The sequence below is a fragment of the Podarcis cretensis genome (assembly GCF_951804945.1).
Source record: "Podarcis cretensis genome assembly, chromosome: 3".
Taxonomy (NCBI): domain Eukaryota; kingdom Metazoa; phylum Chordata; class Lepidosauria; order Squamata; family Lacertidae; genus Podarcis; species Podarcis cretensis.
Window position 1 is genome coordinate 56,615,569 of NC_137172.1, and position 27,802 is coordinate 56,643,370.

Genomic DNA, 27,802 nt, shown 5'->3' on the forward strand with positions numbered 1-27,802 from the left:
TGATCACCCAGACAGGAACAACACAGGGATGGGGTGAGGAAAATAAGCCACCCAGAGTCGCTGGGGAAACCCAGCCAGATGTGTGGGGTATAAATAAATTATTATTATTATCATTATTATTATTAAGAGAAACGTCACATTTCAAGGGCCTCTGCTGGCTACTACTGGGGAAAATCATAGGTCACATCATTATAGTATCAAAATATAGCCTTGAAACAGCCATGTCCCAGATATGTCAATGATGGCCCCATTCAAAGAAAATGGTTACTTGACACAGAATTTCTCTGCTTTTGTCCCAGCTGAGGCTGAGGCTGCATAGAGTTGTTTGGCCAAAGAAAAGAAATGACTTTCAGGAAAAGAAACTGTAATGCTTTTCAACTCATTTAAATATAATATTCCTGACCTGTCTTGAGCTACACTGCACGGAATAAAAGCAAAAGGAATTTAGCCTGAGGAGGTGAGCCGAGAATGCCATTAGGAACAATGGCTTGTGCTTATCTTTTCTATGAAATGTGATATTTTACATCTTGAATGATTTTAGAATATCTCTTGCTTCCACCATGATATGAGATGTAAAGACACCTAGTCAGACAACTGAGTCTCAGATACCTTGGCTTGATGGGAAATTTCTAAGATTGCCATCTTCCATAGCCCAACTTTCAAACTTCCCTGGGGGTTCCTGTTCCTTCCTACCATGCTTGGGCGTTGAGCACCATTTCCATGTCAAATATTTTAAGCACCCATATAATTTGGTGAGACGAGCACAGTTTCAATTTGAGACGGGTAATTTTGAGCGGAATAAAACTGCTATTGACTAAAAAAGGTTAAGCACCTCCCTTCTCCCCACAACATTTCCCTTCAAAATCACAGCTTCCTCAGGCTGTTTTTCACTTTGAGGGGAGGGGGAAGCAGGTAAACCTTACAAGCAACTACATAAAACACTCTATTTTGGCCTCTTGGCTATGTATGGAGAAATCCATTCTATCTGTGAAACAATTTGCAGCCCGTTTTGCAGAAGAAATTGCCTTTTGGAATGAACCCCTTGAATATTTTAAAGACTGACACCATGAGCTGATTAAGTCAAGGTCTTTAGTAAAATCATGCTCAGAGGAATAGCAGAGCATCTGATATTGTAAAAAGTTAGGGGATAAAGCTACCCAGAAGGATCTGGAATAAAGGATCAAACAGGTAACCAGATGAGGGGAATCTAGAGGAAGATTAGGAAAGACAATTACTTGAAGTCATGTCTCCTTTAGGAATGTCATTATAGGAATTAATGTCATGAGTGGAAAAGAATTCTAGCAAGAAGGCTATTTCTTTATTTTGTAGCCTCCATGTAAAACAAAACCTTGAGAGGGCATTGTTAAAAACCTGCCAATGTACTGTTTTCATTGAGGGCATGGCTTTAGTTGGGGATGGGACAGTGTTGTGTGTCTAGTTGAGGCAGAAATATTTCTAGATGGGGACGAGGTTTGCTTCTTTCAGTAGATTTGGGGGGGGGGCTCTTCCAGAATAAAGGTTGTGCTTAAAAGGTTACTTCTACCTCAAGTTTGGCTAATGTGAAGGAACCCCAGGTACTGGGTTGTATCCAACATTAGCCAAACTTGGAGTGGAGTTAATGGACAGGACTAACTTAGGTCCATTACTTTCAAAGGGTTGATTCTGAATAAAACCTAGTTAGCTAAAAAAAAACCCAGAAATGCATAACCATGATGAGTAATCAGGATAAAGGTCTTGCTTAAAAGGTTACTTAGCTTCTACTCTAGTATTTGCTCTCACCAAGACAGAATAATGCTATTTGGGGATGTGAAATCATCTACAATTTTGACACCCTGTTTCTAATGCACTTTTAAATATACACATGCAAGAGGCAGATGAAATCCTGTAAGCTGGGAGGAGTGAATCAAGTCAGAAATAGAGGCCATATTACAAAATCGGAGCCTTTTCATTCCATTTAGAGTGAGTATTATATGTTCCCTGTCTTTAAAACACCTCATTTTGGGAAGGCAAAAGGGGTCAGCTTTTCAAATAAATGCGAGCCAGTCAAGATGATCTGCAGTAGCTGCTCTTTCAGGTCAAGCCAAAATGCTGTGAAAATGAGAAATAAATCAAAATGAACTGATTTGGAACCAATTATCATTTCATGTCATATTGACATCAGCTGTGGCACATTATTAAAAACCCACATGGAAGCTGAAGGCATATAGGCTTGGTACAGTGCCATGAAATTGAAAACCCTCTCTGAAGTGTTCTGGCCTCTTCACCTTCAAATATAGCCAAATGGCCCATGTATTCAATAATGTCTATCAGGCAATTAACAAAGACTACGTTGAGGAGCAGATGTGGAATGCTTAGTTAATGCTGGTTTACTTTTAAACACACACACACATACACTGTAGACTCATAATTATGACACTTGTATTGTAGTATAACTTTGGGGAGGGGAGGGAAGAGATTCTCTTAGACTGACCATGGCCCTCCTCACCCGTCTCTTATGGGCATGCTTTAATGCAAATTTCTGACGGCATATCTTGCTCTTGAAATGCTTCTTATGCAACTGCACAATTCACTTACAGAATCTGGTGTCACAAAATGCGGTGACACTTGATGGATACTAGATTGGAGCCAAACTGCAAGTTATGCTAAGTAAGTGATTTAAAAAATGCAATTGGGACCAGGCTACCACTCCTCATTCTTAACAAAAAGCAGTCATGGGGTGGAGCAGGGGATGGCTACTCCAGTCTGGACCTATGGCACATTGAACCTTTCAACATATACTCTCTTCTCACTGAAAACCTGCTCTCCAGGAGCTGCTATTTGCTGTGATTACTACTTTCAAGGACAAACGTAGCTTTGGGGTTTTGGGGGCAGCACAAGGAGAAAGGGCTGAGCCTCTCCCTGATACCTTTCCCTTGATCTGATCACCCATTTCCCTCCCTCTTGTTTTTTGTTAATTGGGCCCATTTTTGTGTGTGTGTGTTTTAATATTGTGCTTATCAGAAGAATAAACAGCTGATAAACTATTTTGAGCAAAACGGTTATGTCCATGTGGAGATGGCAGTATTGAGTCAGTGGCTCATGTGCTTGCACTCTTTATAAAGATTTATAAAGATTTGAGGAGTGAGGTTATTTTTTAAAAAAAATAATATTTATTGAAGTTTCCAAGAAAAAAGAGAAAAGATAAAAAAGGACAAAAAAATAAAGAAGTTACATAATCCAAAAAAAGAGACAAAAACAGATACACAATACAGAAAAAAAACAAAAAATGAACAAATGAACAAATTAAAAACAAAATCCCTCTTTCTCTGTCCTATAATTCATTTACTTATTTCCATGACTTCCTCACACCTCCCTCCTTTGTATTCCAATTCAGATAGTTAATTCAGCAAATTTTCCCCTCCTTATTTTATCTTCGTTCTTTATCTTAAAACATATTTTATCAATCTATTTCTCATCTAATTATCAAGCCGTTTTTTGCATATTCCTTTTTGACCTTATTCTTAGAAATCACTTCGTTTCATTCCTACTTCATTTTAATATCCATTAATTTTACAGTTTCTGCAAATAGACCTTAAATTTCTTCCCATATAATTTCAAAATTGAAACCATATTTATACTTAACTTCCTCAAACCTGTCTACTAACACCAATTATATCCTTTCCAACAAATTCCCAGTTATTTCATTAATATCAAGCTAGTTCCAAAAATAAAAAGAAATTCTCCTCAAGTTTTTTATCCAACGTCCCTTCTTCCTGGTTTTGGGTTATGTCAGTCCTTTCAGTCTCACGTCCAGTCCATCAATCTGGTGTTCTGATATCCGAGGCTCTTAAGTCATTTCCATGCCCCCTCTGCAGATTTTCTTGTTCCTGTTTGATCTTACATCCTTCCCTGTCCCTTGCTGGTGTCTTTCGTAATTTCTTCCCTTTCTCCTTGGGAGGTGGGCTTCCGGGGAACTCCAACTGGTAATAGTCTCCATTTTCTTTCATCAGACTAGCCCATTCCCCAGAGTCCCACTCCCCCAGGTTAATTTTATAATCCAAAAAATTGTTGTTCCAGAAGTAGTTGTCAACCCGTTCTGGAGTCCCGCCGGAGCTAAAAGCTTCCTTAACTCCAAACACTTCCAGAGGCACATCATATTCAATCTTGCGATACTGCAACTTTTGGTCATGCAGGACTTTAAGTTTCTCCATCTGTGTCTTTCGAGGTGCAATCCCAACCTCTTCCGTCTTCATCTGCCCTTGAACTTGCCCTGTCAAGCCAGTTTCCTGAATTAGTTGTTGTGGAGCTTCATCCTTATTTTCTGTTGGCTCATATTTACTGGCTACAACAGACATAGAGTCTAGCTTTTCGTTCATTAAGTCCACTTTTTCATGCAGCTGTTGTAGCACAGCATTTATTCTGCCAAGGTCAGACAACAAGGTTTCTTCCCACATTGCTGTTCAAGGTCAGGCAGCTGGTCCCACGGTCTAATTCCCAGAGTTGTAGAGTTTCACTATAAACTGCAGCAACAAATTGGCAAGCTCCCTCTAGGGGACAGAGTTTCAGTTCACATCCATCTTTAAAATGTATCCAACAAAGGAAAGTTTACTTTCAGTTTTCAAATACTTTCAAATACTTTGTTTCCTTAACATGCAAAATGCAGAAAACGGCATTAAAGTTAATTTATTTCCCTTTTTTTTTCCTATGTGTCAAAAATAAACCACTTTCAATCGATGGGCATCTCCAAAGCTTTCTGTCATGACACCCCGTCCCCAGGTTTGGGACGACGGAGGCTTATGTTCCTTTACTCTCTCCCCGCAGGCTTAGAAGATCAAATCCCCCCCCCCTTTTCCCCTGCTGTCAAGGGGGATTTTGTTGTTTATAAATGCAGGAAATTTCAGTCTTTAAGTCAATTTTCCAGGCTGGTTAGCTTATAAAATCTTTGCTTCAGTCTGTTTACAAAGCGGAAGGCGGACTTCCTGTTTAGAACTTCCCGCTTCGCGCCCAATTCATAAATTTTGTAGTTTCTTGAACAAATCTTCCGTTTTTACTCACGGGTACTTGTTTTAGAGTCCAATTGTCATCAGGAAAAAGTCAACGCTCTCCGGCAATGGCTGCGTGGCTTCCCTCCGTGAAAGTAGCAGTCGGTTCGATGCACCACGCTGCTCACCCCACTTCGCTCCGGAGCCCCAAAAAGGGGTTCCCCGCGAGTAGGGGAGGCGCTCCTGGCGCTCTGCCGAACCCCACATTCCCAGGCTTCTTCCACCTGGAATTTCTAGCGGGTCCCCGCCTTCGCCGCGGCGGGAGGATTCAGTTTCCACGGAGCCCGTTCCTCCGATCGGAGGAACTCCACCATTCACCGATGGCGCTAACCCGGAAGTCTCTTGAGGAGTGAGGTTATTACCCCTCTACAACTAGTGTGGTGTAGTGGTTAAGAGCAGTAGACTCGTAATCTGGGGAACCGGGTTCGCGTCTCCGCTCCTCCACATGCAGCTGCTGGGTGACCTTGGACCAGTCACACTTCTCTGAAGTCTCTCAGCCCCACTCACCTCACAGAGTGTTTGTTGTGGGGAGCAAGGGAAAGGAAAATGTTAGCCGCTTTGAGACTCCTTTGGGTAGTGATAAAGCGGGATATCAAATCCAAACTCTTCTTCTTCTTTTTCTACCAGGTCACTCAACCATTGCTACTGTGCCCTTTCTTCTGACAGATCAAGATGATCAGGTGACAGCAAAAAGTGCATTTTTTTTAGCAGGGGCAATTAGAATAAGATCTGTTATTTGATTATTGAGGAAAACTTCCAGAATGTATTTTGTATAGTTAAGTTTTTACATATATCTTTAGTACATTTTATTTTATTGCTATGCATAGTGACAGATGCAAATAAAGATTCTTCTGATTCTGAGTGTGCTTGGATCATTCATTCATTCATTCATTCATTATTTTTAAGGGTGAGGCCAACTCATGGAGAATGGGTCCATCAGCATCTCTATCACAGGCAATATGTTCAAAGGCAACATATCTTTAAATCCCAGGTGATGGAGAAAACAATGCAGGAGGGCTTTTGCCTGGGGACATCTGTTCAGCCACTGGGGGGAAAGGATGCTGTTCGAGATTGAATAGCTCCTCTTATGTTCTTTTGTCTTAAGAGGGGGAAGCAGGTCACTACTACTCAAATATGCATCACAGGAATGAAGATTCTTCAAAATCCAATGTGTACTTGAGTTCCTTTTGTTAGCAGTGTCCATTGTGGAACCAAATGAAAGAATGTGAAAGACATCTTTGCAGAAAGGTTACTCTTGCTTCCCACCTAACATCCTTTCAAAGCCCTAACAGAAATGGGCATACATTCTTGACAATACAATCGCACTAGCCAAAAGGCACTAATCTCTTCTTGCCTCTGTTGTGGCCACAAAATTCACATGGCAAGGTAGGGTTGGATATATGCTGCATGTCAGCCATGAGGACCAGGGAATAAAATGCCAAATGCAGCCTTCTATATTTTAATTTAGAGGCAGTTTCTAGCTCCCAGCTGCATGGAAAGCAAATTGCATGGACATTGTTCACTTCAGTATTTAAATCAACTTTTATTTTTTAAAAACCTGAAATGAGCATTGGATGAATTTTCATCATGAAAAAAAAAGCAGAGGAAAAGGAAGAAGCTTTGTTTTTATGTGTTTTTAAACTGGTGTTAAATATCACGAGCTGTTCCATAATATTGTCATACGTTCACATAACATGAGAGATTGTAGTTAAAATTGTATCAGTCACCACATGAGGTTGTTCTTTTTTTTAAGAAAGCGAAATTGGGCAGGGTGCAAGAATATCTATTCAAGTAACGCCTTGCTCTATGAAAATTGCTAAATTGCTTTGCTTTGAAACATGATTTTAGCCCTACAATATTCAGTTATCCTTCTTCCTGTGGAATTTAACTATATGCAAATGAGGAGTTTATTCTGGAGTCAATAACATAGCTTCTTGAAAGATGATACATGATGGAGAATTACCTGTCAGAGGGAAAAAATCCATTCTGGAAATGATGTGATTCATGTATGGTATGTACCTAATACATTATTACAGCACAATAAGTAACACAGAGACCACAATGCATTTTTAATTAGGTAAATCACACTTATTATAAACTAGTATTAACAGTGATTAGAGTGTAGGGATTCATTATTCTTTCATCTACACTTGCTGTTTTACAGAACAGGAGTGGGACTAGCCAGCCACTCATGCTCAGGGTACCCAATGAGCATGCTCAGTCCTCATCAAGCTGTTTGGGTTTCCCCCCCTCAGGGCCCACACAAAATTTTGATTTGGACATCTGTAACCAGGGAGTTTCTCCAATGTTGCTGAGGCTTACCTCTTGTGTGTGGACATTGCCATTTCTATCTTTCTTTATTTACAGCATATTTACCTCACTCTTCAGCTGAAAAAGATCCCAGAGTGGCTTACAAATAAATAAAAATGCCCTAGGCATACAATCTAAAAAGATGTGACACAGAATAAAAAGGGTGCAGAAGGAGGAAGGGAAAAGCAAATTCACCCATCCTCAAAGCTCCAAGCTTTTATATGGACCTAGACTATTTTTATGGAGCATCACAGGCACAGTGGTGAGAAACCACATTAGCATTCAGATGTGAACAAGAAGCAAAGAGGTAGCAAGAGAGAGCTACACAAGACGCACCAGCAAGAACAGTTGGTGACAAAAGCAGTGCAACCCTCCATCCTTGCCTTTTGCCAGCATCTGACTGGTCACCATCTGATTGGGCTTAGGCCCACTGACAGCCTGATCGTAAGCATGTTTACTTAAGTCCTGCTCCATTCAGCAAATTCTACACCCATATGCCTGCCCAAGTCAGTAATTAAAGAATGGCAGCTTGTTGGGCTAAGCTTCATTTGAATCCCAGGATCTCCTTCTAGAATGATGGGACAGCCAAGGTTTAAAGATGAAAATAAAGGAACATGCACACGGAATGCCTGCCGATGCAAATTTGAATTAAGTCTTTTGAGGAGAATACCTATGGTTAAAACAAGTGTGGGAATGAAGGAGCAATAGCTCAGTGATCTACCCAAGCGGCAGCCGTGGCACCCCATGAGTGTTGAGCTCAGTGGAGAGCAAGATGGGGGATTGGTCAGGAGCAGGTATCTTTCTAAAGCCCATGCAGAGGGTGCCCTAGCAACCAGATGTCACCCAAATCCACTCCTCAGTCCACCCACATGAACATTGGGAGATTTTCTGTGTGATGGGGAGGGCACACTATTTTTTATTTACTGCTTTCTTTCTTTTTTCTTTTGTAATTTTGTGCCCCTGAGAATTTTGTGCCCAGGGCAACAGCCCCTGTGGCCCCGCCCACACTATGCCACTGGGAGGGGCAGAGCTGAGTCTGAGAAGATCATAATGGAGAAAGGCCACAGCCAAGTTCTTAACCACCATTTTTGTATGCAAATGCACCAGATTAGAAACCCAGCCTCTCAGATAGGGCTGGGAAATATTCCTGGTCTGAAATGATTCAATTTGCTGCCCCTCAGTGTCGGCAGTACTGTACTAGATGGACTGTTGTTGTAACTCAGTGTACAGCAGCTTCCTATGTTCCTGGTAGCCTGGTATCCATAAAATTAGGACACTGACTATTTAGCTTTGTAGTATGTTCACTGGATACGGTGAGGATGAAGATAGATGGAAACCCTCATGAAGGGTTTCCACTTCCATCATTTAGCCTGAGGTCCAGCTCCCAGGGCCTTCTGATGGTTCCCTCATCGTGAGAAGTGAAGCTACAGGGAACCAGGCAGAGGGCCTTCTCGGTAGTGGCACCTTCCCTGTGGAATGCCCTCCCATCAGATGTCAAGGAAATAAACAACTATCTGACTTTTAGAAGACATCTGAAGGCAGCCTTGTTTAGGGAAGTTTTTAACATTTGACAATTTATCGCTTTGTTGTTATTATTAACATTCTGTTGGGAGCCGCTCAGAGTAGCTGGGGAACCCAGCCAGATGGGCAGGGTATGAATGAATGAATGAAAAACATCATCATGACAATGGTAGGTCAGGCACACATGCAAGAACAGCTTAGGAGGTGAGCTCCTACTCTAGGTAATAAAACTTCAGCAGGCTCATGAAAACAGTTGTGCTTGTTTTCCCCTAAGTGGCCTTGATCATGTGTAGAGATCATTAATAAGATGATTGTGCAAATATCACCTCCCAATCAAACAGAGGGCCTTCTGCAGATACAGTGGTACCTCGGGTTACAGATGCTTCAGGTTACAGACTCTGCTAACCCAGAAATAGCACCTCGGGTTAAGAACTTTGCTTCAGGATAAGAACAGAAATTATGTGGTGGCGGCGGCAGCAGGCTCCATTAGCTAAAGTGGTACCTCAGGTTAAGAACAGTTTCAGGTTAAGAACAGACGTCCAGAACGAATTAAGTTCTTAATCCGAGTTACCACTGCACCATGTTATCATGAGATTGATTCTGTATGTGATAGGAATCAGGCCTTTAGTATGGTGGCACTACCCCTGGGAATTCCTTCCTGTTGTATATTAAGACAGGCACCATCTTTCCAGCATCCACTAAAGACCTTCCTCTTTCACCAAGCCTTTTATGTGCATGTCTTTATCCCAGTCTACATCTGTACTGCAACTATTTTTTGTATGTGGAATTGTTTTTAAAATGTTTGCATCATCTTTATCTATGAAATTGTTTTTAATCATTTTATATTTAGACTTGTTTTTGCTTTTACACTTTTCTTGTTTTATGGTTGCACCTGTTTTATTTCTTTTACTGCTGTACATTCTATTGTTGTTATTGAGTTTATTTAATTGCAAAAATCTGGCCCAGGTAAAGGGTATGGTAAAGGGCAAGGTAAGAAATCAAATCAAGTCAATAAATGACATGTACATGTTAATAGTGGTAGATGAACACTTCATGTTATTTTTTGAACATCTACCTTGCTTCCAGAGAATTCTAAAAATGGCACTTGTTTCTTAATCACATGTGGCAGATATTGCCAGAATAACTGTATAAAAGGAAATCCTCTGAGCAGCTTGCTTCAGATTACTAATATTTTTTTTGCTTGTTCCCTTGCTTCATCTGAGCAAAAGAGGGGGAAATTGCCTTTGTCTATGTATTTGAAGTTAAAAGTAAATTTCATTCGGATCCCTTAACAGCGTTTTGTGTGCACTTCCCAAACATTTGAACTCCACTAGCACAAATATTGGCAATAAGAGGATTTAAAACTCAGCCGGTTAAATATTTGCCCAGTGTCAGTTCTGAATTATTTTGCTTTAAATAATTACAATTTAATATTTTGCTGGATTGGTATTCCTTGCCAGTGAGCATAAACAACACCAGGTAAAAGCCACAAATTCATACCCTTTGGCTGTAATTTCCATGCAAGGAACATGGAATTGTAGTTTACCTTACTTTCCAAATAAGCCTGGGAAACAATGAACTACATGTCCCCCAGCAGGAAGGACGCTCCAGAGCATCTTCATATCCAGAAAATGAGAGCCTGGCAAGGTCTCCACCCCCATCGTTCAGCCCGGACACTGAGGTCCAGCGCCAAGGCCCTTCTGGCGGTTTCCTCACTGCGATAAGTGAGGTTACAGGGAACCAGGTAGAGGGCTTTCTTGGTAGTGGCGCCCGCCCTGTGGAATGACCTCCCACCAGATGTCAAGGCAATAAACAACTATTTTACTTTTAAAAGACAACTGAAGGCGGCCCTGTTCAGGGAAGTTTTTAATGTCTGACGCTGTATTGTTTTTAATATTCGGTTGGAAGCCGCCCAGAGTGGCTGGGGAAACCCAGCCAGATGGGTGGGGTATAAATAATAAATTATTATTATATTATTATTTTTGTCTCTAGCATGTTCTCCCTGCCAGTTGTTACCCATTCCCCTTCTCACAGGCACTTCCTTCCTTTGGAAGTGGACACTATCAGAAAAAGAAGGGTGATTGTCTCCACCCATTAATGATTTTTGGCGGGGAGGGGAATGCAGAGTGTTCTCCCAGTCATTCCATCTGTGCAAGCATTCCAGTTTGCCAGGCAGAATGATTCCTCACTCTTCTCCCCCTGCTCATTGTTTTTTGGGTTCTCCTGATCTCCCCACAGTGCACCCTGCAGAGAGGTACAAGGGTGGGGTGAGAGGAAAGCTCCATTACCCAAGCAGAAGTGTAACAAATTCTTTTGCTTCCTCGAGAAAGAGCTGGGGGAAGGGCTTACTATAGGACTTAAATATCCCCACTTTACATTTGATGCCTGACCAAGAAACGTGACATGGCTCAGGAGATCAGACCTTTCGTTAGTGGGGAAAGTAAACCTTCAGCAACTTGCCTCCTGGGTTTATAAGAGCCAGTCTTGTGGAAAAGTGTCATCACGAGTCTTTGTGGGGGAAAACTTCATGAAAACCATCCAGGTATGGCTGATATGGAACAAAAAACAACAACAACAAAATACCTTAACTAAAAATGGGTTTGATGGCCATATATATACAGGGATACAGAAAAATCAATTCATATCTGCCATTCTTGTCAGTTTGAACAAGCTAGGCTATGTCTTGTACCAGAAAATCTCTAGCTACTGCCTTTGCAGCCTATGGAAGCTACCCTCGTATCGATTTTGCTGGCTATTTTTATGAGGTAAAACTTTTTGATATTTGTAGAAGCAATCAAATGGCTGGCCATTATCTGTGTGCCCTCAGTTAAAAGTGACAGTTACCTTTGATTTGGAAGCTCGTGAATTACCACTCCTATTTGATACAATCTTTACAAGCTGAGGATTGAAGAACTTTTTGTAGGCTAATAACATTGGTCTTGCATGTTATACTTGCCTTCGGACACTGGGCTGCAATGAGAAAGTTAAACATGGTGTGGGAGCTTGTCAGCTATCATAAAATAGTTTTTAAGGAGATAAATCTCCTTATATTGGAAAAGGGAACTTTCTTTCTAGTGTTTTCATGGAGAGCACTAGAATTCTAATAATTTGGATTGCTGCTCAAATTATGGAGAGCTTTTATGAAATTAAGGACCCCATTGCTTTGGATTTTAAAAATAAAATAAATAAATCAGGTTAGTGCTTTGGGAGTGCAGGGCAAAACTTCCCCCCTGCTCACAGGCTGTAATCCCTCTAAAATCAGCCCTTGTAACCCTTAGTATTAAATAAACAAAAGCTCCCCAAGTTATCACCAATGATCCAATTAGCATCACATATAGTTAGGCCCTGTAGACTTCTAGGAAAGGAACTACCGGTAAAAGGAACATCACATAACACACAGAGGTAGGAGTAGAAGCTGGCCTCTTTCTGTCTCCTATAATTACACAAGAATATAAGAGCCCACTGAATCAGACCAAATATCTTATCTAATCCAGCATCCAGTTTCCCAGACAATAAATCAACAGTCCATGTTGTTGTTTAGTCGTTTAGTCGTGTCCGACTCTTCGTGACCCCATGGACCAGAGCATGCCAGGCACTTCTGTCTTCCACTGCCTCCCACAGTTTGGTCAAACTCATGTTTGTAGCTTCGAAGACACTATCCAACCATCTCGTCCTCTGTCGTCCCCTTCTCCTTGTGCCCTCCATCTTTCCCAACATCAGGGTCTTTTCCAGGGAGTCTTCTCTTCTCATGAGGTGGCCAAAGTATTGGAGCCTCAGCTTCACGATCTGTCCTTCCAGTAAGCACTCAGGGCTGATTTCCTTCAGAATGGATAGGTTTTAACTTCTTGCAATCCATGGGACTCTCAAGAGTCTCCTCCAGCACCATAATTCAAAAGCATCAATTCTTCGGCGATCAGCCTTCTCTATGGTCCAGCTTTCACTTCCATACATCACTACTGGGAAAACCATAGCTTTTACTATACAGACCTTTGTTGGCAAGGTGATGTCTCTACTTTTTAAGATGCTGTCTAGGTTGGTCATTGCTTTCCTCCCAAGAAGCAGGCGTCTCTTAATTTCGTGGCTGCTGTCACCATCTGCAGTGATCATGGAGCCCAAGAAAGTAAAATCTCTCACTGCCTCCATTTCTTCCCCTTCTATTTGCCAGGAGATGATGGGACCAGTGGCCATGATCTTCGTTTTTTTGATGTTGCACTTCAGACCATATTTTGCGCTCTCCTCTTTCACCCTCAATAAAAGGTTCTTTAATTCCTCCTCACTTTCTGCCATCAAGGTTGTGTCATCTGCATATCTGAGGTTGTTGATATTTCTTCCGGCAATCTTAATTCCGGCTAAGGATTCATCCAGCCCAGCCTTTCGCATGATGAATTCTGCATATAAGTTAAATAACCAGGGAGACAATATACAGCCTTGTCGTACTCCTTTCCCAATTTTGAACCAATCAGTTGTTCCATATCTAGTTCTAACTGTAGCTTCTTGTCCCACATAGAGATTTCTCAGGAGACAGATGAGGTGATCAGGCACTCCCATTTCTTTAAGAACTTGCCATAGTTTGCTGTGGTCGACACAGTCAAAGGCTTTTGCATAGCCAATGAAGCAGAAGTAGATGTCTTTCTGGAACTCTCTACCTTTCTCCATAATCCAGTGCATGTTTGCAATTTGGTCTCTGGTTCCTCTGCCTCTTCTAAATCCAGCTTGCACTTCTGGGAGTTCTCAGTCCACATACTGCTTGAGCCTTCCTTGTAGAATTTTAAGCATAACCTTGCTAGCGTGTGAAATGAGTGCAATTGTGCGGTAGTTGGAGCATTCTTTAGCACTGCCCTTCTTTGTTATTGGGATGTAGACTGATCTTCTCCGATCCTCTGGCCACTGCTGAGTTTTCCAAACTTGCTGGCATATTGATTGTAGCACCTTAACAGCATCATCTTTTAAAATTTTAAATAGTTCAGCTGGAATACCATCACTTCCACTGGCCTTGTTATTTGCAGTGCTTTCTAAGGCCCATTTGACTTCACTCTCTAGGATGTCTGGCTCAAGGTCAGCAACCCCACTACCTGGGGTGTACGAGACATCCATATCTTTCTGGTATAATTCCTCTGTGTATTCTTGCCACCTCTTCTTGATGTCTTCTGCTTCTGTTAGGTCCTTACCACTTTTGTCCTTTATTATGGCAATCTTTGAACGAAATGTTCCTTTCATATCTCCAATTTTCTTAAACAGATCTCTGGTTTTCCCCATTCTGTTGTTTTCCTCTATTTCTTTGCATTGCTCATTTAAGAAGGCCTTCTTATCTCTCCTTGCTATTTTTTGGAAATCTGCATTCAATTTCCTGTATCTTTCTCTATGTCCCTCGCATTTTGCTTGCCTTCTCTCCCCTGCTATTTGTAAGGCCTCATTGGACAGCCACTTTGCTTTCTTGCATTTCCTTTTCATTGGGATGGTTTTCGTTGCTGCCTCCTGTATAATGTTGCGAGCCTCCATCCATAGTTCTTCAGGCACTCTGTCCAGCAAATCTAAATCCTTAAACCTGTTCCTCACTTCCACTGTGTATTCATAAGGGATTTGACTTAGATTGTATCTTACCGGCCCAGTGGTTTTTCCTACTTTCTTCAGTTTAAGCTTGAATTTTGCTATAAGAAGCTGATGATCTGAGCCACAGTCAGCTCCAGGTCTTGTTTTTGCTGACTGTATTGAGCTTCTCCATCTTTGGCTGCAGAGAATATAATCAATCTGATTTCGATGCTGCCCATCTGGTGATGTCCATGTGTAGAGTCGTCTCTTGTGTTGTTGGAAAAGCGTGTTTGTGATGACCAGCTTGTTCTCTTGACAGAACTCTATTAGCCTTTGCCCTGCTTCGTTTTGAACTCCAAGGCCAAACTTGCCAGTTGTTCCTTTTATCTCTTGATTCCCTACTTTAGCATTCCAATCCCCTATATTGAGAAGAACATCCTTCTTTGGTGTCACTTCTATAAGGTGTTGTATGTCTTCATAGAATTGGTCAATTTCAGTTTCTTCAGCACCAGTATTGGTGCATAAACTTGGATTACTGTTATGTTAAAAGGTCTGCCTTGGATTCGTATCGAGATCATTCTATCATTTTTGAGATTGCATCCCAGTACTGCTTTCGCCACTCTTTTGTTGACTATGAGGGCCACTCCATTTCTTTTGCGGGTTTCTTGCCCACAGTAGTAGATATGATGGTCATCCGAACTGAATTCGCCCATTCCCATCCATTTTAGTTCACTGATGCCCAGGATGTCAATATTTATTCTTGCCATCTCATTTTTGACCACATTCAACTTACCCAGGTTCATGGTTCTTACATTCCAGGTTCCTATGCAATATTTTTCTTTACAGCATTGGACTTTCCTTTCGCTTCTAGGCATATCCGCAACTGAACGTCCTTTCGGCTTTAGCCCAGCCGCTTCATCAGCTCTGGATCTACTTGTACTTGTCCTCCGCTCTTCCCCAGTAGCATGTTGGACGCCTTCCGACCTGAGGGGCTCATCTTCCAGCGTCATAACTTTTATATGCCTGTTGTCTTTGTCCATGGAGTTTTCTTGGCAGGGATACTGGAGTGGCTTGCCGGTTCCTCCTCCAGGTGGATCACGTTTGGTCAAAACTCTCCACTATGACCTGCTCATCTTGGGTGCCCTGCTCAGCATAGTTCATAGCTTCTCTGAGTTCTTCAAGCCCCTTCGCCACGGCAAGGCAGTGATCCATGAAGGGGCAACAGTCCATATCTGGTGTTATTCCTCAGAAGAAATGTTAAGGAGGCAGCAACTTCCACCCCCAACTTTGTTGCAATCAGCACTGTTTCCACTACAATTTGGCCTCAGCTAACACGTGTGATGGTCGTCTCGCTATCTGCTATGGTCAAAACAAATTTATTTAATTAAGTCATTCATTTCAATGCATTTCAGTGGAAGGGAAAACTCAAAAACAATGCAGAAATTATTTATATAATCTTTGCAGACTAAACACACACACACTCTCTCTCTCTCACACACACACTGACAGCAAATGTCACTCATATGTGCTTGCTTGATTTCCATTCCTGACTTCAGATGCGCATGCAGGTAGCTGCTATTTCTACAGTTTCCGTTTCCGAGAAAAGTCTCCAACATTCTTGCTCCCCAAAGCATATTGACACACTGCTTTGCATTCAGAGTTCGGCTTGGCTTGGGCTCCTTTGAGGTGCAGGCGTCCCAGCCCAGCAAGAAATGCCTCTATCTCGTCAAAGTAGCCTGAGCAGAGCAGAACCTTTTGCTCTGAATGCAAACGCAATGTTCCCAACTCTCTGGTGATTATGCACATTTTGCAGAGCCATGAGCTTTTGATTCTCTTTGGAGGTTCCCCAGTAATAATGTCCTCAAGGGCCGTTCCTGGTCACTACAAATTCCTGGTTAAGTGATGGGCCATTTCAAATGGAGGTGAGAGAGAGGGAGAATCAAATTTCCACCACAAGTGGCTTGTGGATAAGCCCAGCCCAGTGTAGCCCTGGTTTACAAAAGGGACTAATAACAAGGGGACTAAGTTTCCTGCTTAACCGCCCCCCTCCCCCAGCACATCGCAACCCTATTACACCAACTAACGCCATGCACTAACACTTGGGTTCGGAACTGGAGTTTTCACTCCTCTTCACAATATACCATTTAATTGCAGTAATGTTTTGTTGCACTCCTTTAGATTAAAATGCTATTTCTAACTGTCAGTTAATAGGTTTTAATGAAAGCAATTTATTAGACATTATGTACTCTGTTTAACTCTAACAGGGTAACTAAACATTAAAGTAACCAAGGATGGGGTGGGAGGAAATCTATATTGCTCTAATTTGTATTGTATGTTCCTCTTACTGAGTATAATTGCTATCGACTGCCTAGAGCAGCACTCACCAAATCACAAATAATCAGAAAAAAATATAATTAAGTAAAATAAGCACATTCTGGAATAAACATAGGGCAGGAAGGCAGGAATTAAGTCTACTTCAAATTCAAGCTGCAGGTGGATTTCTCTCACACATCTGCGCTTGCCTATTGTTCTAATGGAAAAAATAAAATTATGACCATCAGCTTTAGAACCATCATTTATTTCTCTGGATTGTTGCAGATGCTGCTTAATGGTTTTATTGTAGGTAGCTGTTAGAGGAAGGGAATACTTAATGGGTATGGGAGATCTGGGTTCGAGAGCAGCATGAGACACAGGTCCTAGTTTCACATGTGTGTCCACTGTTTTCTCATAACTTGACAGCAGCACTTGATGACTTGCCAGTGAATGTGTAAACCAATGAGTAAACCAACAAGTGCATTGTGTTGTTATGTTTGGTGTTTTGGGGTGAATCATGGACAATGACTTTGTGGGTCAGGAGGAGAGGGGTTGGCAGATTTTGGCACATCAGAGCAAGAGTCAAGAGGATTAGGGTGTAGTAGGGTCAATGGGGAGGGGGAAGTGAAACTCCTCCTCAAAATGCCTGCTTGATAACACTAGGCAAGGAGTTCCAATGTGTACGTGCTGCCACACTAAACAATGAAGTTATCAGAAAAGTGGAACAGGTGTTAAACGGTACCTGCAGTACAGCTAATTCAACCAATTGGAAACATGAAGAGTTGTTATGGCTTGGTCTCTCCCACAAACACGGGGCTCCTCTACTCACCGTCTTCCCCAGAAGTTGGAGTTGCCCGGACTGAGCTCCTCCCCCTTCCCCAGCACAGAAGCCCCCACCATCTCTTCTGGTATCTTTTGCACGTTCGCCACTTTTGAAATCCTATGAGATTTGGGAGAGAATGTTTCCTGTATTCCAACGTCTGGCTCACTATTGGAGCTCTTTGTTCTGAGCTCAGATTACAGCTGCTCTCCCCTCTTCTCTGCCTTCCGCTGCTAACTGTTCTCTCCCTATGCCTGCTTCTTCTCCTCCTGTCAGCATCTGAGCTTCGCTGACAAGAGTAAGGCAATCTCATATGTACCCACCTCCCATGTTGTTATGCACAGTTAGCAGCACAAGTTGCAACCAACCCTAGTCAGAGATGTTGGAAACATCAGCCAAATATTGTTTTCACAAATGGAAAAGACTCAAGTGTCTTGTATGCTGATGTCACTCATTAGCAGTATTTGTACCAGAAGACCTTGCAATTCAAAAGCTGTTTCCCAGACAGGGACAGGAAGTAATAAACAGATCCAGCTTGCCCCCTTACTGTCAATGGATAGCTCAGTTGGTTAGAGCGTGGTGCTGATAACACCATGGTTGCAGGTTCGATCCCCATAAGGGACAGCTGCATATTGGGATTGGACTTAGATGATCCTCAGGGTCCCTTCCAATTCTACAATTTCATGATACCATGCTGTTATCTTTGACAAAATTGGCAGAATTTTCATACAACCTAAATATAACTATAATTGAAATGACCTATCTGTGAAATACCTTTTGAGTATTCCAAGCCATTTTAAGACAGTAGCATCCTCTGAGAGGACAGCATAACTCTGTATCTACTTCAAACGTTCATGTAAGATCAAGTATACACAGTTTCGGGCCTGTACTTCACAATGACTGAATGATTTTATAGAAAGAAAGAAGGACTTAACAAGTTGCCCGTTGGAATTTCAACTCCACGTACTGCTGTTAGAGCTTGTCAGTGAGGAACATGTTTTGTGCAGTGACAAATAATTGATCTAATGCATCTTGATTACAGCACACATGCTGATCACTTTACACTGGAAAGATCACAGAACTTTTCATATAGAGTAATGAATGTACAAACAGTGGGACAAGCCAGAGTCAAATTCGGACAGTAAAAAGAAAAAAAAAAATTCTTACAAGATTGGAAAAGCCCTATTGTGCACACTCTTGCGGACCTTCTGGAGCAGATTCTCCCCCCCCTCCCCCCCTCTCTCTCTCTCTCTCTGTGTGTGTCCTATTGTGAAAGCACGATATTCTTATTAATTTCAATATGCAATTTGAACTTAATTGAGTGTAGACATTGATATAGAAAGAGCAGTAGGGTGGGAAGGAATAGGAGAGGATGGTTCCTGGGTTTTTCTTCTTTTTTGTAAAATGTCAAAAATAGTTTACTTAAAATAAGAGATACTGTATAACAATTTTTTTTTGTTCATACTGGTAAATCTCATTCTACACGCGCGCGCACACACACGCACACACACGCACACACACACACACACGAAGACTGGATAGGAAACATGCTAAAGTGAAACTCAGACAGGAAGGGGACTTGCAGAAAAAGGCTGTGTAATTATCACCACCAAGTGATTATTTTAGGCAAATGTGTATTTGATAGTTATTTGAAGTTTCCCTTGCAACAGGGTCTCTAACACAAAGAGAACCTCCCCGGTACCTTGCCTATTCTACTGAGTCAATGAAAACTTCATTACAACTTCTGTGTCTATCTATCAAATTCTGTGTTACAATCCTCCCAGAGCTCAACAAAAGCATGCTAATCTCATCATCCGCCTGTGAGAAGAAATTCAAAGGCAGAGTCTGGAGACTTTGTGCCTAAGAAATGTCCAAAACACTTTTATAAAATGTTACTGACAATTTAAGACTGTACATGATCTCAGGCTCCAGCATCTGACTGTGGCTGTTCCTGCCACCTCCTTTCATCCACTTTAATAGAATTCTCACCTGCTAAATAACAGATGTGGCTGTTAGATGAGAAAGATGTAGGCAAAGGTGATAAAGCCAATCTTTTTCACATATTCAGAGCTTAATGGTGTTTGAATTATTATATCTTTTTAGCCGTATAGTTTAGGCTAAATCTGTGTCTTTTGTGGGTAAACCAACATGTTTTAATTTGGTTAAGGCTGCAGTTCCAAGCGACAGCTCACACACATTCCCCTCATATAGGTGATAACCAGAAGTCACTTTATGTACCCTTCTGCACTACAGACAGAATCTTTTGTGAACCTACACAGAATGATGGAGTTGCAGAATTGGAAGGGACCGCAGGATTGTCTAGTCCAACTCCCTGATATGTACAAAGCCTACTCAAGCAGGCCCTGATCATGCAACCCATTGTCCACGAGAAAGGAATGAATGGATCCCATTATGTGCAGAGCTCACTTGCACAGCATTAACATTGCCCCCAATACTGCCATCCAAGAAGGGAACTGGAAGATGATCTTCTAAGTGGGAAATAATATACCTGCCAACCAGTAATGTTACACAGCTTAGTTTCTATTGACTTTAAACCAATCATCTAGAATTAATCTTCAGCTTTGCTTATGCGACTACCATGCCTTTTCTTTCTTTCCGCTCTATGCTTCCCATATTATTAGGCATGTTCAGATGTTCACCAGAACACAAGGGTGCTCCTAGTGTAAATAGAGGCAGAGGGATATATACTCTGGCCTCAGTGTCCCTGTATGTGTCATGCCACCTTCAGTCCCAGACCATCCCTGTGGTTGGTGAGGAAGATCTGCAGTGGGCTTCTACTTGCATTCACCTGAACACAAGTTGAACTCCTCACTCAACTGGGGGCTTTGTTTTATTAGGGTCACCTGAGTTCTGCTCACATTCAAACTAATGCAAGAAGAAGCTCCCTGCTCACCTTCATTGCTCAACATGGAGATGGGCAGGAACTGAGCATGCAGGGCAATATGCACTGGGAAATTAGGGGATGGGCACAGAGTTTATATTTTCAGGCAAACCCCTGAACAGACTTGTTCGTTGGTATAATCTGAAATCTTCTTTACTGAGCATAAACTGGTAGATTACTTTAAAAAGAGCTTTCTGAATCATCACTGTAAGACTGTAATATATTATTGCTTATGAGGTTTCTGTCATGTTGTTTACCAACAAGATCTAGTTCCCAAGTGGTTCTGTTTGTTTCACACCAAGCTAAGGGACAGAGTTCTGTAGAACTACATGTTATCCAGACAATCATTCAAGAAATTCCAGAGGAGGAGGACCGGAGGGAGGGATTTCTAAGCGGAAGAAGAGGAGAGCTGTACCATTCCTGATATGAAAAACTTGGTCCTACTTTTAAGGCAGAACTAGATGCTATGAAAAATGTAGATGTGCCACCACTCTGTGTCTCTTTCTCTCTTCCTGCAATGTTAGATCTAATAAAACACACAATGTGATGTCATCAGGCAAGGGATGGAAGAGTCTGTCAATTTCAGCTCTCCCCGTTTCTCATTTTTCCAACATTAAATTCAGTTCCCCACTAGCAACTTGCAATTTATTTTAATCCTCATGAAAACTCATCAGCATTTTAGGGCAATTTTCTCCTAACAAACATATTTTTGTATTCAGCTTTGACTAATGCACTTTTTTTTTTTTTTTGCAAGCAGTTTCCCCCAATACAATGCACTTTGTACGTTATTTTCATTTCTACATTTTTATATGCACTTTCCCTTAATATGTGCATTTTTGTGATCGTTGGTTGGAGATCTGCATCGTAAAATTCGGATAAGCACAAATTTAGAAGAGTAGCTGTGTTTTGGAAAGCACAAATTTGTTAGATTTGGCCTTAAATGCACACTGAATCTATTTTCTCTTCCATTCCTGCACCAGGCTGTGATGATTACATTGTCTTGTAATGTGAGGCTGTAGCAAGGAAACACACTGTGCAATGATACCACATTTTGATACTGTATTTCAAGTGCAAACCAGGATCTGAAAGCTTCAGTGATTGGCCTGCTGCTAATTTAAATGTGTGACTACTACTAAGGCACTACAGTCCCAAATTCAGCTTGGGATAGCAAGACCCAAGCTATTTGGTCTAGACCAAGGCAGCAAATGCATACCTAAATGTAAGATGCTCTTCCAGTTCTATGGCACCAGGCATACCCTGTGCGAAACACAGCCCCACTTTCACATAATAACAGAAGGTATTTCTCTCATGGCTGCTGTTATGGAATATCTTGCAATGTTGATGTTTCCCAGTCGATGCCGTTATATAGGGGAAGAGCCCCTTGTTGTAGCGGCAGCTGATGGTTCTTGCAAAAGAGGGCAAGTGTGTGCAGAGCAGCAGCTCTGCCTGTTAAACTTAATTAAAAGTGCTTGTGTGGGCCCGCATTGTGCAAAACCGAACAGGCATTTGGCTGCAAAACAATCAGGGCTCCAGAAGGATTTCAACATGATACTTGTTTTTATCATAGTGCCAGAATTTTAATTGAAATGAAAGCCAAAGGGGGGGGGGATCTGGTGTGAAATGTTCCCTTTATGTTCAATAAGTGTAGCTTTAAATCATTTAGAGAGAAGAGTAGGGGCAAATTCTTGGCCTGGGTAGGACTCCTTTGGCCACAAGAGGTACAGGAAATATGTTAGTAACCATCTGAAAAACAACAACCCTAACATACACACTTTGTGATGGTAGGATGGCTGTGTTGCTCAGGCCCAGTGTAAACAACCTCCACACCACCATTAAGTTAAGTATGATAGTGTAAGTGTGTGCTAACCTAATGTAGGTTTCCCATACTATTGAAGCTGCAGTTCATTTTACAGGTTGGGCAGTTCCTGACAAATTATGGCATGCCATTAAGATTATGATATATTTGTAACACCTCACCTTTTGCTGGGCTAACTATAGCTTTCCCTTGCAAGCAGGCAGCCATAGATGGGTGGTGATGGGGGACAGGGGACGGTCTGGGTTGCACTTTATTGCAAACGTATCAAATTCACACTTTCTAATACTATCTGTGAACTGAAACACAGCTATCCTTTGAAATTCACAGTGCATCCTCTGAATTGTGTAATTCAGTTCTCTAACAAAATAATGTGTATAAAAATGCATATATTAGGGGGAAGTGTGCATAGAAGGCGTATATATTAGTGAAAATAACATACACAAATGTACTATATTTGGGGAAATTGCTGGAAAAAATATGGCTATTGGGAAAATGTTCACACAAATATTGATGATTTTTTGTGATTATCTCTTTTTTAAAGTCACAAACTGATGCAGAAATGTAGAAAACTGAACATGGAAAAGATATGAACTCTGATACACTCATCCGTATACATAGTCACAGGAAGTTGGGTTCTTGCTCAAAGTGCAGGTCCTAAGTTGATGTTACCTTGATGACATTTTGCTGTTCCCAAGCTTGAGCTATATTTTGAAACTTTTTTTGTGATGTCTTAGTATCCTGAGCATACAGTGTTTAATCCCTTGGATCCTAGTCAAATTGCAAGCTTAGAACCCTCCGATAAACAACAGCCATTGGAGACCTGTGAGGCCTTGTGGAATTCTATTCCTGGTATGTCAGCATCTGACAAATGCCTTTCCTTGTCCTAGTCTTATCAAGAGTTTTGCCCTGAATCTACTTCACCTTGAGCCCTGGTGTTGAGTAATCTTTAAATTCTGGTTGAGAAAGAGCTTGTTATTGTTTCCTTATATACTAATTATATTAACTATTTTGGGGGGGAGGGGGACTGGTCTGTAATCGTGAAATTAGACCTTGCCACTCTGTTTTTGCCAGTGCATTCTCTTAGCACATTGTATTCCAAACTGTTCAACAATGTTCATTCAGTGAGTCTATGATTCCTCCAAATTAATTTGGTAAGCAGTGTGAGATAATTCATGCATCGTTAATTAAGTGTGAGGACTGATAAAACACAGTTCCACCTTCATGCAGCAGCCCTGAAAAGCCACCTGAGTTGTGTAGCGCAACTGTTTAAACATTAGAGTAGCCATGGAGAACACCACTATTGGTTGTAGATCAGGAGAACCTTTGCCCCTCCAGATGTTGCTGGATTACAACTCCCATTGTCTTTGACCACTGACCATGCTGATTGGAGTTGGAGTCCAGCAACACCTAAAGGAGCACAAGGTTCTCCATTCTTCTTGCAGAAGGTGCTGCATGCAGTTCATTATCCATTTAAATGAGCAGTCAGTTGCTAGGAGTTAAGAGTCACTTTGACCCAATAGGCTGTGTTCATAGTTCAGATGAAACTGGTTGTAGAGTGTTCTGTTCCAGATTGCACAGGGCAAGCTGGAGCAAGAGTTGCAGAACTATGAAAAGCTCCAAGTGAGCAACTTGCGCCAATGGGTTGAAAACAGATCCTTTATAAGCCTCTACCCTGATTCAACCTTCCAGGCTCTACCCCCTTGTAGAGACCATAGATCCTTGAAGAGTCAATTTTCTGGCCTGAAGATGGGCACTCCCCGTATGATTCATGGTCCTCTACCTGGTGTGCTCCCGGTGCCACTGGACCAGTAAAGGCACAAAGTTCCTCCAGTTCAGGGGGAAATGCCTTTGAGGGTCCTGGTTCTTGCTCTACAGGCCCTGGTCATATGGGATATTGATCTGTCATCTCCTGTCAGCTGTTGGCCCAGTGAACTCCAGGTTTCCAACAGCACACTAGGAAACTGCTCCACTAGGAAACTGCTCCAGTTCCTTAGCTAGTGCCTTTGCAACCTCCAGTTCTGTGTCTGGATTGCTGCTGAACGCAGGGGTAACCACGACACTGAGTTTGTTAGTCAATGTGTTTAGCTATAAATGTGAACAAGTCCTTAGATGCTAAAAGGGCTCAGTGGTGTTGGCATGATAACCTCAGTAAGAAAGATCACCACTGCAGATTTTTTTAAATAATGGAATTCCTAGTGAAGTGAGTGCATGAATATTGGTCACACTTCTTTTGGTTTTGTTAAGTTGTTTTTATTTTTTGCAATAGGGTGCTGGCTTCTTGAATTTAATTCTCTGAAGCATAGTAGTTATTTTAGAAATATTACCATATTACTTTTAAGATTCTTGAAGAATGCTTTGCTATACTGATTGGTTAATGCTTTATTGCCATTCCTAAATGGACTTACCTTCTGTAAGCAATATTTTTGTTTATTAAAAAAAATAAAGTACCACAGCACTTTTTGAAATCCACTTAGGAATGGATTTTTGTCAAGCAATATTGCCTGTCTCAAACTGGGGACTAAACTAATTCAGAGAGAAAAGAAATGTGCATAATGCACTTAGGGAGACTTGGTTCATACTGGTTATTTGACATGCATGAGTTTCGGCATATGTTAAATTACTTAGTACCCTTTAAGCATAAAAATAAGCAGTCAGAATTACAAAGTATGGATACGAGGGATTTGGAAAATGGAAGCTATTTAGTTCCCAACAAAAATTTAAGTTATGTTTGATACTAAGACACGCAGCACAAATCCAGATCCAACGATCCTACTAATCTTTCTCATTTGGCTTTATTTATCAATTAACTTTCCTAAAAAGTATAGCTATAAACGAAACTCAAAAATGTTTTCCAAAAAAGTTCATCAAAATACGTAACAAAACAAAAACGGCTCAGATTGCATTAAATAAATCTATTATTAAAATCTACATTACGCTAACGAGTTTTATAGATTTAAAAAAGGATATGGTAGTGACTGAATTAAAAAAAAACACTGCAAGATATTTGCCATGAAATGCTTAATACCCAGTCGTGGAAATTAACCATTCCCACGGCAGAGCAAATGTCTTCTAATCAGATTTCTGCCTCATTTGTTGCCAACAATATCTGACTGCAAACGAAGAACCAAACGCATTTGGAAGTATCTGATAAGGTGCCTGTTCCTGTGTGATCATGCTGGCGTATTAATACTTGGGAAGGCTCCATGTTTTGCAACTATCACAAGATTCTTGATTTGCACGGGGACGGGCCCTCCACAGTGGTGTGGTGTTTAGGCTCTGGAATAATCTTCATAAGGGATTACTGATTCAGTGCCATGCTGTACTGTAAATAGGATTCTTTTTCTCTACTTGCCAATCAACCTATGGCCTGATTATCACGTGACTTTTGCAGAGAGTTCTGCCAAGATGCTAAGACACATGGTATCTCATTTATGCTAAAAGCCATGTTTGTGAATGTCTCAATTGTGGCTGGGGAAATTCAACCACATTCAATGGTTGCAGCAACAAGGTTGATTTCGCTTTCACCCATTATAGTCACTTCCGATGCACAGTTCCTCTTTTGACCCAGACCCCATATAATTTGGATAAAAATGACAAACATACTGCAAAATTATCAGAACTGGACTAAAGTACACGGACTACTGGTAACTATGAAGGACATTCTTTTTGCTGACAATGCTAAATTAAAGTAGATAGGATCAACCCCAAAATACAGACTGTCCTAAAAACATGAAAAGAAGTAAGATGACAGGTACCAGTTATTTATCTTAGTAGGACTAAACTCAACCTGCAATTGCTGGTGATTTACACATGACCTTTATTACTTGATGTTCAGAACAAGTCTCCAAAATTGTTTTCGCTTTACCTTATTAGAGCAATAAAATCATGCACATTTAACAACTTTTTGCATTAGTTCATCTCTGTCTAATTAATATTAGTTGCAATAGCTGGCTCACTTCAGGATAGGTTCCAGTGGACTTAAGCATTTATTTTTTAAAAGAATATTTAAATGAGACCCATCTTAAATTAATTGTATAATTAATCTTGTCAAATTAGGTAACATTTCATAAAGGGCCTTATTAAGGAAACCCTGCATATTTTAAATTCCTGTGCTATTAGGTATTAATAAATGTTCCCCTTCTATATTGTTCTGCTTTAGAATACAAAGAAGGCAATTGTAGTGTAAAAGCTTCTTTCTATAGAGTATTAATAATTAGTTGCACATTTATCCATATACTAGCTTTATTTTTCTTCATTGCATTTTTAAAATGAGATGTATGGGCTGTTTGAAAGAAAGAAAGAAAGAAAGAAAGAAAGAAAGAAAGAAAGGCAAAACAAAAAAATAGAAAAAGATAATAGTGTTGGTTTGAAATACTAAGTGGTGGTTTGACTGGAATGTCAAAAAGGAAAAAGGCTTCTGAGAAATCTGGTGTTAACAGGCACATGGAATGGTAAGGTTCTTCCTTTCAGATCAAGTGTTCTCCTTCTACCCAGGAATAAGTGTCACGTTGATTTCTTCAATGTGAGTGAAGGACTGCGATCCACCCACCCTGAAGCTCCAGTGAGTTACAAAACACATCAACTTTATCGCAGAAGAGACAGTTTCCTCCGGAGACCCCCTGGAGGGTGGCCATGAAGATGATATTCAGGAGTCAGGAATCAGTGGCAGCTGCTGTGATGGAGAAGAGGCAGCCAGGCGGGCTGACAAAAGAGGAATGGATAATGAAAAGGGCCATCAATTTTTTACGGGTATGGAAATTATGTTCAAGGTCATCATAAAGTCCAAACTCATCTAGATATGCCAGGGATATTTTCACGCACATCTGAAATTTCTTTATGTATCTGTTATTCTATAATGATATAGAACTTACAGGTACAACTGCTGTACATACATGTACAAATATATGTTCACAAATATATGTGTGCATATGTGTTTGTATGTATGTATATATATATGTGTGTGTGTATATATACAGTGGTACCTCGGGTTACATACGCTTCAGGTTTGAGACGCTTCAGGTTACAGACTCTGCTAACCCAGAAATAGTACCTCGGGTTAAGAACTTTGCTTCAGGATGAGAACAGAAATCGTGCTCCAGCGGCACGGCAGCAGCAGGAGGCCCCATTAGCTAAAGTGGTGCTTCAGGTTAAGAACAGTTTCAGGTTAAGAACGGACCTCCGGAACGAATTAAGTACTTAACCCAAGGTACCACTGTATCTCATGTTTCTTTTTAAAAAATAAATAAATTTTTATTAAGATTTTAAAGGTTACAGAAAAAAAAGAATAATAAGGAATAAAAAGAGAACAATCAAAAATGAAAAAAGAGGAAACAATACACATACAAAAAAGACATCATCAAAAAACCGAAAAAAGATAAGAGAGGAAAAATAAAATAAAATAAACAAGTCAAACCTTTAACTCACTTACTTACATTCACTTATTTCCTTGACTTCCTCACGCCTCCCATTTTTGTATTCTAATTCAATTAGATATTCCAGCAAATCCTTCCAACTTTATTTTAATCCCAATAATTTATCTTAACATACTATAATTCCCCTCTTTATATTCT

General features: G+C 40.9%; 1 protein-coding gene across 1 annotated transcript; it reads right to left on the reverse strand.

Moving 5' to 3' along the window:
* Nucleotides 1-1,993: 1,993 nt before the first annotated feature.
* On the reverse strand, nucleotides 1,994-15,460 carry LOC307213407 (uncharacterized protein; the record flags this gene model as incomplete). The annotated part of the gene is made up of 4 exons (XM_079971275.1): nucleotides 15,175-15,460; nucleotides 14,236-14,800; nucleotides 3,881-4,398; nucleotides 1,994-2,088 (listed from the first exon to the last, which is right to left on the reverse strand). The coding sequence occupies exons 1-4, from the start codon at nucleotides 15,419-15,421 to the stop codon at nucleotides 1,994-1,996; spliced, it is 1,425 nt and encodes a 474-aa protein (XP_079827401.1). The 5' UTR covers nucleotides 15,422-15,460.
* Between the last annotated feature and the right edge of the window lie 12,342 nt (nucleotides 15,461-27,802).